This window comes from Sorex araneus, chromosome 2, assembly GCF_027595985.1.
Source record: "Sorex araneus isolate mSorAra2 chromosome 2, mSorAra2.pri, whole genome shotgun sequence".
Classification (NCBI taxonomy): Eukaryota; Metazoa; Chordata; class Mammalia; order Eulipotyphla; family Soricidae; genus Sorex; species Sorex araneus.
The window spans coordinates 252,995,948-253,008,408 of NC_073303.1; the positions used below are offsets into that span (position 1 = coordinate 252,995,948).

At 58.5% G+C, this 12,461-nt stretch overlaps 1 protein-coding gene across 11 annotated transcripts in view; it reads right to left on the minus strand.

Moving 5' to 3' along the window:
• Nucleotides 1-619: 619 nt before the first annotated feature.
• TENM2 (teneurin transmembrane protein 2) overlaps nt 620-12,461 on the minus strand; it is a 1,321,709-nt gene continuing 1,309,867 nt past the window's right edge. For all 11 annotated transcript variants that reach the window (XM_055129736.1, XM_055129737.1, XM_055129735.1 and 8 more), the window contains 4 exons: nt 10,664-10,960; nt 7,743-9,357; nt 4,213-4,343; nt 620-3,256 (listed from right to left, as the gene is read on the minus strand). In XM_055129736.1, coding sequence (XP_054985711.1) covers nt 2,495-3,256; nt 4,213-4,343; nt 7,743-9,357; nt 10,664-10,960 — 2,805 coding nt within the window. In that variant the 3' untranslated portion in view covers nt 620-2,494. The remainder of the gene's footprint in view (nt 3,257-4,212; nt 4,344-7,742; nt 9,358-10,663; nt 10,961-12,461) is intronic.

Consider the following 12,461-nt stretch of genomic DNA (forward strand, 5'->3'; position numbering starts at 1 on the left):
GGCTTCACAATCAGACTCCACTTCCGGCTTGATTTTTCTTTTCTTCTGGCTGGGGGGTGGTGTGGTGGTGTTTGGGCCACACCCGGCAACGCTCAGGGATCTGACTCTTCTCTCTGCGCTCAGGGATCACTCCTGACAGTGCTCGGGGGCAGGGAGGACCTATGGGATGTCGGGGATCGAACTCGGGTCGGCCGCGTGCAAGGCAAACGCCCTCCCCGCTGTGCTATCGTTCCAGCCCCTGTTCTCAGTTTTATTTATTTTTTGGGTCACACCCGGCGATGCACAGGGGTCACTCCTGTCTCATGCACTCAGGAATGACTCCTGGCGGTGCTCGGGGGCCCCTATGGGATGCTGGGATTCGAACCCGGGTCGGCCGCATGCAAGGCAAATGCCCTCCTGCTGTGTTATCGCTCCAGCCCCTGTTCTCAATTTTAAATACTAGGTTTGGGGGTCAGGAGATAAGGTCATAGGCTGGTTCCCTCTGACCTGGGTGTATCTCCCCCACCACCAAAAAGGAAAAACCAAAAATCAAGCCCTCAGCCCGGCCCATACAGGGCAACTTCCCTTCCATCAGCAACTCCGACTTCTCCCTTCAAAACATTTCCACAGAAGACCAGTGTCCACAGGAGTTTTAAACTTTATTTATGTATAAACAATTTAAACACTTTGCCATAAATTATCTTTGCCTGTCCCTAGTCTTTGCTTAGCAGCAAATTAAAATTAATATAAAAACTCGATGAACAATTCATACATGTATATTACAAAAAAGTTCCTGTACCAAAGTTCTTATTAGACGTTTTGTGTGTGTGTGTGTGTGTTTTTCTTTTAAAATGTTTTTTTTGTTGTTTGTTTTTACGGTGTTTTTTTTTCTTTTTCTTTTTACGCGTTTTTTTTCTTTTTTTTTGACTTTTAAAAACGTTTTCTCCTCCTCCTCCTCCTCCTGGTGATCGTCATGTGATTGTCTCAGTTTCTGGACCAAACAAACACACTAATAATTTTTTTTTTTTTAAATCTGCAACAGTGATTGTGCCTCGAGGCTTATGTATGTACAGGGTGAATTGGTGCCCGTTATCGAAAGAGGGTCACGATGCCACAGCTCTACTGTAACTGATACCCACGAACTACAGAATCTAGACGGACTACACCCTGTCTCACTGACATCCACAATGGAGTCTTGAACGACAAAAGAGAATGAACTGCATCTGGAGTGAGTAGAGCCACTTTTTTTTTCTTTTTTTTTTTGTTTTTTTGTTTTTTTGGAATTCCACGGTACGTTCTACCGCCCCACAAAAATCAGCTCCGGGCCGATGCAGGGGGAATCCCTGAAGATTAAGTGCTCAGCGGGTTTAGGGGCTTGCCCTTTGATTGGATTTTTTTTTTTCCCTCCTTCGTTGGCGGAGGAAAAAAAAAAACCTTTTTTTTTTCTTCTCTCCCCTGGTGTTATGCTTCTATTTTCTTTTTTTTCTTGAAAAAGAATTTCCAGTGCACACTCACTCTTATCTACCCTCCCACCCACAGTCAGCTACACACAAGTCACCCCCCCAAAGTCGTGTTTTTGTTTTTTCGTCTTTTTTTTTTTTTAAATGCACCTGTATCGGTTGGAACAACAACAAAATAAAACCAAACGTCTAAGGTAGGAGTCCGGCCAGCCGTCGGGGTGTGTGTGTGGGGGGGTGGGGGCGGTTTGCGTGGTGCCGTGGCGGCTGGACTGGGACCCGTCCCGCCACGGGTGTTGGGCTGGGCGAGGTATTACACGGCAGGAGGCTTCTGTCTTTGTCCTGCGGTTGCTGTGCGGGTTTCGTTGGTTTGCTCTTATTTTTAATTCCCCCCCTCCACGCACTCTCCCCCGCCCACACCGCCCCCATCATTCTGGTGTATGCATGTGGATACACGCACGCGTGTGTGCATGTGTGTTCTTCTGGACACGGGATTGCTTCTTCTCCGCATGAGAAACCAGAGCAGGTGAGCCGAGTGTGTGCGTGCATGCGTGCATGTGTGTGTGCGTGTGTGCATGTGTGTTCTTCTGGACACGGGATCGCTTCTTCTCCGCATGAGAAACCAGAGCAGGTGAGCCGAGTGCGTGTGTACATGTGTGTGTGTGTGTGTGTATGCGCACTGGGGGGGGGGAACCCTCAGCTTGGCGTCTGGTGCCTCTCATTCTTCCGTTTGGGTTTTCCTGGGGGGAATTTAAAAAAAAAATTTTTTTTTTCCTTTTTTTTTTTCCAGCCGGGATTTATTTTGTTTCTTGTTGGTTCTTTGAAGAAGTTGGTTGATCGGTTTCGTGGTTTTTGTTTCTGTGTTTCCAAAGTCTGCTTCAGAAGGCGGGAATGTGTTGGTGGGCATGGGAACTCAGAAAATGTGAGCTTGCCTTGCCCCGGTGCCCCTTGCGGCCCCTCTCGGCTCGATGTCCTGGTAGGGTCCTCATCTCCTTAGGAGAGCGCAGTTTTACTCCGGCCCGGCCACCCAGCGGAGGGGTGGCAGGAGGCCCACGCCGTTACCTCTTGCCCATCTCGTTCTGTCTGAGGAACTGGATGTTGCTGCTGCTGTCTGCCAGCTCGGGGTACTGCTCCACGGGCAGCACGTAGTAGCCCTCGTAGCCCTGCACCCGGCCCGTGGCCAGCAGCTGCTGCCGCTCGCCCTCCGTCCACAGGCGGCTGCCCTCGCGCCCGTCCCTGGCCCTCTGCTGCTCCTTCAGCCAGGCGGTGCCCAGCGCCCGCTGCCGGGCCTGGTCCAGGACGCGGGCCTTCTCTTCGTCCAGCGTGTCCGGCGTGAGGCCGTAGCGCAGGCTCAGCAGCAGCGTGGCGTGCTGGAACTCGATGTGGGTGAACCTTCGAGTCCTGCCGTTGACCAGCAGGGTGGGCTGGGACACGGTCACGTTCACCCCGCCCTCCAGCACCTTGCGGCCGATGGTGGTGCCCAGCGTGAGCAGGTCGGCGTCGGCCGAGCCCACCTTGACGAAGTAGTGGGTGTCCTTGCCGTCCACGCTGTAGTGCATGCGCTCCAGGTAGTAGGCGTTGTTCAGCACCGCCGCCACCTTGCGGCTGTCCTCGCTGGCCATGCTGGACACGCCCGTGGTCACCCGCCCGTCCTTGATGGCGAACATGATGCCCTTGCCGATGATGGGCGTGGTGGTGGCGAACCAGTGGCCGGCCTTCTCGCGGACGCTGGCGTGCAGCCGCTTGGTGAGGACCTGGCCCTCCAGGGCGAGGAAGGCCTGGTTGTGCCGCGCCGTGGTCTGCTGGATGCCGGTGATGAGCTGCGGGCGGGGTGGGGGGGACACACGCGGAGAGCTCAGCGTGGGGGACGCTGCCAGGGGCCCGCGGGGTCCTCACGACTCGCAGGGCAGGAACTCCTGGCTCCCCGTGTGTGTGTGTGTGTGTGTGTGTGTGTGTGTGTGTGTGTGTGTGTGTGTGTGCGCACCCGTGCAGGATGTTAACTCCTGGCTCCCCGTGTGTGTGCATGCAGGGCGTTAACTCCTGGCTCCCCGTGTGTGTGTGTGTGTGTGTGTGTGTGTGTGTGCCCGCGCGCGTGTGCAGGGGTGTTAATTCCTGGTTCCCCGTGTGTGTGTGCACGCATGTGTGTGCATGAACTCCTAGGGACTAGATGGTTTCTGGTGTGGCTTGGTTAACTCCTGCTCCCTGTGTGTGTGTGTGTGTGTGTGTGTGTGTGTGTGTAGGGTGTTAACTCTTGGTTCCCGTGTGTGTGTGTGTGTGTGTGTGTGTGTGTGTGGACTCCGAGGATGGTTTCTGGTGTGGCAGGTCTGCCTGGCGTGGTTCTCCTCCCCAAAGGCCCTCATGGTGCTCGAGCACCCTGTCTGGCCCCATGCTGGGTCAGGGAGGGCGCGAGTCCCTCTGGGCATTCTCAGGACCCTCCGGGTTGGGGTGTTCGCCTTCCCCCTTCTCCCTGTGAGGGGCAGGTCTCGGAGAAGCCCGGCTTTCCTGGCACCTGCTCCAGCCGTGTCCCCCGGGGGCCGGGGCCTGAGCATGGCTGAGGCTTGTCTGATTTTTGTTTGCTTCGGAGACACCCGGCGATGCTCAGGGCTTCCTCCTGGCTCTGCACTCGGGGGTCACTCCTGGCGAGGCTCTGGGGGGCCCTCTGGGGTGCCAGGGATTGAACTCGGGTCATCCGCGTGCTACACTCTCTGGTTCCTGTCTGGGGGGCCCTGTGATGGTGAAGGGGCAGCCTTGGGGCCCGGGGCCGGCCCGCACTCACCTGCCCGTCCTCGCTGGCCTGGCTCTCCGACAGCTCATAGGGTGGAGGCACGAAGTACATCTTGGCCCTCGGGAAGCCGGGGATGATGTTGCTCAGCTGGAAGCCGAACATCACCAGCCAGCTCTTCACATCTGTGGGGGAAAACCACAACCAAGATTTCTTTATTTATTTTGCGGGGGTGGGGGTGGTCACGTCCTGCTGCGGTGCCGCCCCGGGGCTTTGTTCTGGGGATATTAAGCCTTGGGGGGGACAGGGGGGATGGAGCCGAGGTCAGCTGTGTGTGCTGGGAGCACCCCCGTCCTGCTGTTCTATCTGTCCAGCTGCCAGAGCACGTTTCTGGGAGGGGTGGGGAGGGGGGTTAAGGAATGATCACCGCTGGCCTTGGGGCCTGCCTGGCGGGATTCTGGTGGGATTCCGCCCCTTGGGAGGGTGCTGCAGCAGCCTTTCTGGGTCCTGTGATCGGACAGACGCCCTTTCCCAGGGCACTGGGGGGCTCTTGGTGGGGATGGAGGTGTGAGGCGTCTTCCGCACAGTGCTTGGGGGTCAGAGTCACGCCTGCCACTTCCTGCGACTGGCTGGGCTGGGGTCTTGTGTGTGCCCCATGGGTGGGCCAAACTTTGGCCCCACAGTCTTGTTCTGGCGGTGCTCAGGGCGGACTCTTGGCTCTGTGCTCAGAGATCACGCCTTGATCTGGGGTTCGGGGGATCAAATCCAGGGCAGCCGCCTGCAAGGCAGGCACCCAGCCTGGCCCCCTGAGCGGACCACGCCAGCCCTCGGCCCCTCTGAGACTGTGGCTCAGAGTTGTGGATACCCTGGAGCTTGGGGGTCTCCCACTGGGCCCAGGGTTCCCCCCACGGTCACTCCTTTGCAGGCACCGGCAGGTGAGACAGCCCTGGAGTCTGATGGAAGTCGATCTCTTTGCCCTTGTTTCACACGAACCCCACACTTGTGTTCGTGTATGTGTGTGCACACGCACACGCATGCACAATGAGCATGAGGGCAGGACACGCTGTAGGTACTATTTAAAAAAATATTTATTTATTTTGCTTTTTGGGTCACACCTGGTGATGCTAAGGGGTTACTCCTGGCTCTGCACTCAGGAATCACCCCTGGCGGTGCTCAGGGGACCATATGGGATGCTGGGAATCGACCCAGATCAGCTGCGTGCAAGGCAAATGCCCTCCCTGCTGTGCTGTTGCTCCAGCCCCAACTGCTGTAGGTTCTCTGTGTGGGGAAAGGCACTTGTTTGTTTGCTAAAAAGAAGGTTGATTTCCAGGGGGTCCCTGAGTAATATTTTTTTTTTTCAAATAAAAATTAAGTAGGCCATTTTTTACTAAGTTTAGGAACTTTTGGTTTTGACTCACCTTAAGCTACTTGTGTACATCTGGTGACACACCTATTCACCTAATCCTCCATCACTCTACCCATCCATATATCTATCCCTCCATCCCTCTTGTCCACCCATCTATTCATTCCTCCCTCCCTTCATTTATCCTTCCATCCACTTACCCACCAACCCCTCCCATCATTTATCCACCCATCCCTCATCCATACACCCACCCACACATCCATCCACCTATCCTGCCATCCCATCCCTTCCTCTCTCCACGTATCCATATGCCCATGTACTCACCCATTCATCTATCCCTCCCATCATCCATGCACTCAACCACTCACTTATCCCTCCATCCCTCCTCCATACACCCACCCACACATCCATCCACCTATCCTGCCATCCCGTCCATCCCTTCCTCTCTCCATGTATCCATATGCCCATCTACTCACCCATTCATCTATTCCTCTCATCACCCATGCACTCAACCATTCACTTATCCCTCCACCCACACATCCATCCATTCATCCATGCATGCATGCATCATCCACCCACCCATGCACATATCCATCCATCTACCCACCGACCCATCCACCCACCCATCCATCCACTATCCACCCACCATCCACCCATACATCTACCATCCATCCACCATCCACCCACCCACCCATCATGCGTCCATCTGTCCATCCCCCTTAGCTCCCGAGGACAGGAACTCTATCTTCTCCTCCACCCTCGCGTCTTCCATATCCAGCTGATGCAAGATGCTATGAAAGTGGACGGCTGGATGGGTGGGTGTGCAGAGACGGGGACCCCCGTTCCTCCAGTTTCTCCTTCACGATGGTGCAGTGGCCTCTCTGGCCGCCTCGGCCCCTCCCAAGCCGCTGTCCTGACATTGCCCCATAGACCATCAAGTCCCTTTCATCCCTCGGGCCCCTTCTGTCCTAAGTCACTGTGAGGGCCCCTATGTGCCTACGTGTGCCCCTAGGAGAAAAGGGCTTTCGTCTCGTTCTCCCGGCACCGTGCCACTCCGGATCATGGACTCAGAGGTGGCATATGCCATGTGGGGAGTTTCCATCCACCCGTGCTCCGTGTGGACTCGACCTGCCTCTCTGTGCAGGTTCCCCAGTGCCCTTCCACAGGGAGGCCAATCACGCCCGGACAAGGGGCCCGTCCTGGGGGCATATAGACAGACACGGGGGAACCCGGCGTTTCTGCCCCTGGAGGCCCCCTTTCCTTCCCACCCCCAGAGGCTCTTTTCTTTTCTTTTTGGGTCACACCCGGCGATGCACAGGGGTCACTCCTGGCTCATACACTCAGGAATGACTCCTGGTGGTGCTCTTTGGGCTCCCTACAGGATGCCGGGAATCGAACCCGGGTTGGCTGCGTGCAAGGCAAATGCCCTCCCTGATATACTATCGCTCCAGCCCCAGAGGCTGTTTCCTTTGGGCGAGGCAGAAAGAACTCTTCTTTGCTTGTCTTTGGGGCACACCCGGCAGTGCTCAGGGTTTACTCTGGGCTCTGCACTCAGGGACCTCTCCTGCTGGGGCTGGAGGGAATCATATGGGACTCTGGGGATCGAACCCGGGTCAGCTGCATGTGTGGCAAATCCCCTCCCCGCTGGACCATCACGTCAGCCCAGGAAGAACTTTATTTTTTAAATTTTTATTTATTTATTTGCTTTTTGGGTCACACCCGGCGATGCACAGGGGTCACTCCTGGCTCATGCACTCAGGAATGACTCCTGGCGGTGCTCGGGGCACCCTACGGGATGCCGGGGATCGAACCTGGGTCAGCTGCGTGCAAGGCAACACCCTACCCGCTGTGCTATTGCTCCAGCCCCATCCAGGAAGAACTTTAAACTCATTTCTGGGGCCAGGGAGATGGCCTGGGGGCACAGCACTTGGTTTGCAGGTGCAGGGCCCTGAGTTCGACACCCAGCACCCCATAAAGTCCCCCCGGCCCCCGGAGCACCACCAGGAGTGACCCCTGAGAGCAGCAGAGCCGGATGGACTTAACAAAGCCCATACACGGGCATTTGCTGCCTCACATCACCCTGGTCAGGGTGGCACTTGCCCCTGGAGGCTCCTGGGGGGGGGGTCTGCTGGGCACGAGGGGGTGGAGCCAGCCGCCCCCGCCCTCCCCCACCCCTCCGCAAGACTCCAGGCCCGAAGCCACGTGACGTCGGGACACTCACCGGTCACGTAGTTCTTCAGGTCCAGCTCGTTGCTCAGGGGGTTGTTGCTCTTGAACATGTACAGGTTGAAGGGCGCCGGCTCCTTGCCCACGTTCTTCCACATGGTGTAGTCGGGGGAGGTCCAGCGGCCGGCCAGCACGTCGTAGTCTCGCTGCGTGAAGTGCACCAGCTTGGTGAGGGGGTCGTAGAGGCCGCCGTGGAAGCCGATGACCATCTGGAAGTCGGGGTTGGAGTCGTAGTAGATCTCGCCGTAGGCCGTGTACTGCAGCTGCTTGGTCATGAGGCCGTTGATGCTGAAGACGGCCAGCGGCGTGCCCGTGTTGTCGGAGGCCACGTAGTACTCCTCGCCGCTGCTGCTCTCCATGGCGAAGAGGTGGCCCTGCAGGTCGTAGTAGAGCGAGGTGATCTCCGCGTTGGAGTGGTTGTAGACGTGGGTGACGCGCGTCGGGTGGTGCAGGTCCGCGTAGAAGTACTGCAGGTGGTGGCCCAGGTTGGTCTTGGAGGCGGCCCGGCGCCCCACGCCGTCGTAGCGGTACTGGGCGCTCCAGCCGCCCGCCTTATTGTAGGCGCGTGTCAGCAGCCCCTTGGAGTTGTACTCGAAGACGTCGGCGCCGCGCTGTCGCAGGAAGCCGTCGTCGTCCACCTTGTAGGGCACGTCGCCCAGCCGCGTGATGCGGTCCCGCAGGTCGTAGCGCAGCGGCGTGAGGCGCACGCTGTTGCCGGCGTTGAGCAGGTGCAGGTTGCCGTTGAGGTCGTAGCTGTAGCGCCAGGTGGGCCGGTCGTTGACGGCCACGCTCTGCAGCTGCCCGTCGGCGTCGTAGTCGTAGGTGTACTTGGTGGTGTTGGCGTAGGGCCCCAGCTTCAGCTCCCGCTTGACCACGCGGCCCAGGCTGTCGTACTGCACCGTCATCCAGTACATGAGCGAGCGGAACATCTCATACTGCACCTCCTTGACGCGGCCGTGCGTGTCGAAGTGCTTGCTCAGCGTCATCACGGCCGTGGTGATGATCTGGTTGATGTCGTAGTAGATGACGCCGAACTTGCCAAAGTGCTCCACCTTGCCGGAGATCTCGTCGTAGCGGTACAGGTCCACGGGCAGCGGCGTCTCGCTGATGACCGGCTTGACGCTGGCGATGCGGAAGCTGTTGCCGTGGTAGGTGTAGTCGAAGCGGGCGTTGACCATGCCCTCCTCGGAGAAGCGGTAGATCTGCTTGTCCACCAGCGGGCCCACCTTGCGGTAGCGGATGGTGCAGGAGAAGCCGCCGCTCTGCAGGCTGACCATCTTGAGCACGCCCGTGGCCTCGTCGTAGCCGAAGGTGACGGCCGTGCTGTCGTAGACCATCTCCGACAGCTTGGACAGCTTGCCGTACTTGTAGAACACCTGGCGGCCCGTGCCCAGGAAGGACGTCTTCAGGATGCGCCCGTCGTCGCTGTAGTCGAAGATGACCGAGGCGTTGCTCTCGGGTGGGTTGTAGATGTTGCGGATGTAGCCGATGGACGTGTGTGTGGACATGCTGTGCCGGGCCACGCTGGGCATGGTCACGGCCAGCAGGCGGTCGGACGCGTCGTACTCGAAGATGTACTGGCGCTGGCTCTGCAGCAGCAGGACCATGGACTGGAGGAGGGGCGGAGACAGAGTGGAGATGAGAGGCAGGGGCGAGGGTGGGCGGGTCTGGAGGCGGGGGGGGGGGCAACTCCCCTCAGCGAACACAGGGGGTGTGGCAGGGCAGGGAAGGGCCCCTTGAGCCCTCAGCGGGGGCGGTGTCAAGAGCTGATGAGCTGCCCTCCCCCACGCCCTGTCCGGCTGTGTAGACGGCAGCTTGCAGCCCTGGGGCGGGGCGATCCCACTACCACCAGCTTCTGTGCCCGCCCGGCTCACACTGGGTTGCCCTGAGTGCGAGGCTTTCCCTTTGCCTCCAGGTCTGCGAGCAGAATCCTGGGCTGGCCCAGGCACGAGAAGCTGTGACCGCCCCCCCACCCCCCACCATGTTTCAACCCCCTTCACCCTGGAAAAGCTTCTTAACTTTATTTCTTTATTGACTGGGCCCCACCCGGCTTCACTCTGGGCTGACTCCTGGCTCTGTGCTCAGGGATTACTCCTGGCAGGGCCTGGGGGAGCCTATGGGTGTCGGGGATTGGACTGGGGTCTACTGAGTGCAAGGCCAGTGCCCTCCCTGCTGGGCTATTGCTCCAGCCCCATTTTTTTTTCTTTTTGGGTCACACCCGGCGATGCTCAGGGGTCACTCCTGGCTCTGCCTCTCAGGAATGACTCCTGGCGGTGCTCGGGGGACCCTATGGGATGCTGGGAATCGAACCTGGGTCGGCTGCATGCAAGGCAAACACCTTCCCCGCTGTGCTGTCGCTCCAGCCCCGATCCAGCCCCATGTTCTTAATTTTAAACTTTTACTCTTAAATAAGGCAGGGGACAGGGGGCAGGGCAGAGTGCAGGGGGTGGGGGGGCAGTTGTCTGGGGGCAGGGGGTTGCAGTCTGGTGTTGGGCAGAGGCCAGGGGTCAGAGGGTAGGTATCTGTGGAAGGCGGCAGGAGGAAGAGAGCAGAGGGTAGGGGTGGGGGCAGAGGGTAGTTGTTGGAGGCAGGGGGCAGGAGGTAGAGGGCAGGTGACAGAGGGCAGGGCAGAGTGCAGGGGGTAGGGGGGGCAGTTGTCTGGGGGCAGCGGGCAGGGGGTAGCAGTCTGGTGTCGGGCTGAGGCCAGGGGACAGAAGGTAGGGGGCAGGGGGTAGGGAGCAGAAGGCAGGGGTCAGAGGGTAGGGGTCAGAGGGCAGGTATTTGTGGAAGGTGGCAGGAGGAAGAGAGCAGGGGGTAGGGGTGGGGGCAGAGGGTAGTTGTTGGAGGCAGGGGGCAGGAGTAGAGGGCAGGGCGTAGGGGACAGGGCAGGGGCAGAGGTCAGAGGTCAGGGCCCACCTTGTCCAGGTAGGAGTAGCTCCACACCTTCCCGTCGGCAAACATGCGGGACACGACGCGGCCCTGCTTGTCGATGTCGGTCCGCTCGCTCATGGCGCCGCGCTGCAGGCCCGCCAGGCGCCCGTTGAAGAAGTAGGAGACGTTGACGGCGGCCAGGCCGCTGCTGGGCAGCCAGAGGAAGGGCCGGCCCGCCTGGTCATAGATGATCCGCAGCGTGAACTTGCGGTGGTCGTCGTAGATCTTCTCGGTGCGGATGTTGCGGTCGTAGTCGATGGACAGGAGGTTGCGCCCGTGGACCTGCAGACACACACATGCACAGACACGCACAGACATGCACAGACACGCACAGACACACACACACACACGGGGGACCTGGTTGGTTTCACCCACCTCTGACACCCAGCACGGGGGTCCGGCAGGGGCGACTCGGAAGTTCCCGAGGGTTGAGTCCCCTTACGGGGGACGGGGCCACCGCGCAGCGGGGACGGCCTTGGCTCTGCCCACGGCTGACCCGGGTTCGATCCCCGGCACCCCTGAGGCTCCCCCTCCTCCACAGCCCCGCCAGGAGAGGGCCCCGAGTGCAGAGCCGGGAGCCAGCCCCGAGCACGGTCGGGTGTGAGCCCCCAACCCAAGCCAACCCAGCCCCCCAGATAGCCTCCCTCTGACCCGGGCTGTGCCCTCCCCACTGGCTCCTGCATCCCAGGGGAAGAGATTTCTCCCCTTTAAATCACAAACATCTGCTCTTTTTGTCAACTTTACTTTCTGCATCTTTTTTTTTTTTTTTTGGGTCACACCCGGCGATGCTCAGGGGTGACTCCTGGCTTTGCACTCAGGAATCACTCCTGGCGGTGCTCAGGGGACCCTATGGGATGCTGGGGATCGAACCCGGGTCGGCCGCGTGCAAGGCAAACGCCCTCCCTGCTGTACTGTCACTCCAGCCCCATTTCCAAAACTTAATAAGTGTTGCATACGGAAATCAAGTCAGGTCTGTCTGCCTCTGTCCACCCCTTAGCAGTACAGGGGCCAGAGAGGCCCTGCCAGGGGAGGGCAGTGTGGCCTGGTGCGCAGTGGACCAGGTTCCATCCCTGAAATGCCACACGGTCCCCCGAGCACTGCCAGGAGTAATTCCTGAGCACAGAGTAACCCCTGAGCACTGCTGGGGGTGGCCCCAAGCCAAAGAAAACAACAGGACCCTGTTGTTCAAATGGACGGTCCCACGCCAAAGTGCCAGGGACCCCTCCCTGCTGTCCACTGGTCGCCCCTTTTCTTGGCTTTGTCCCTCACCTCGACTTGCCAAGTCAAAGGGCTTTTTTAGGTTTGATGTGCTCATTTTCTTTGTTGTTGTTGTTATTATTATTATTTGTGTGTGTGTGTGGGGGGCATAGTCAGCTGCATTCAAGGCAAGTAGGCAAGTGTCCTTCCCGCTGTACTATCACTCCGGGCCCCTGTGATTTTTATTTTAAAATTATTATATATGCCAAGTGATAGTGCAGCGGGGAAGGCGTTTGCCTTGCATGCAGCCAACCCAGGTTGGATCCTACATGGTCACTGGGCACCACCAGGGGTCATTCCCGAGTGCAGAGCCGGGAGTGACCCCTGAGCACCACCGCCGTGGGCCTTGGGAGACGCTATGCAGTGCTGGGGGTTGAACCCCGATTGAATACAAGGCAACGATTCTACCCAATGTGTGATCTCGCTGTTTGTTATATGTGTATATATATATATATATGTGTGTGTGTGTGTGTGTGTGTGTATATTTTTTTGCTTTTTGGGTCATATCAGGCAATGCACAGGGGTT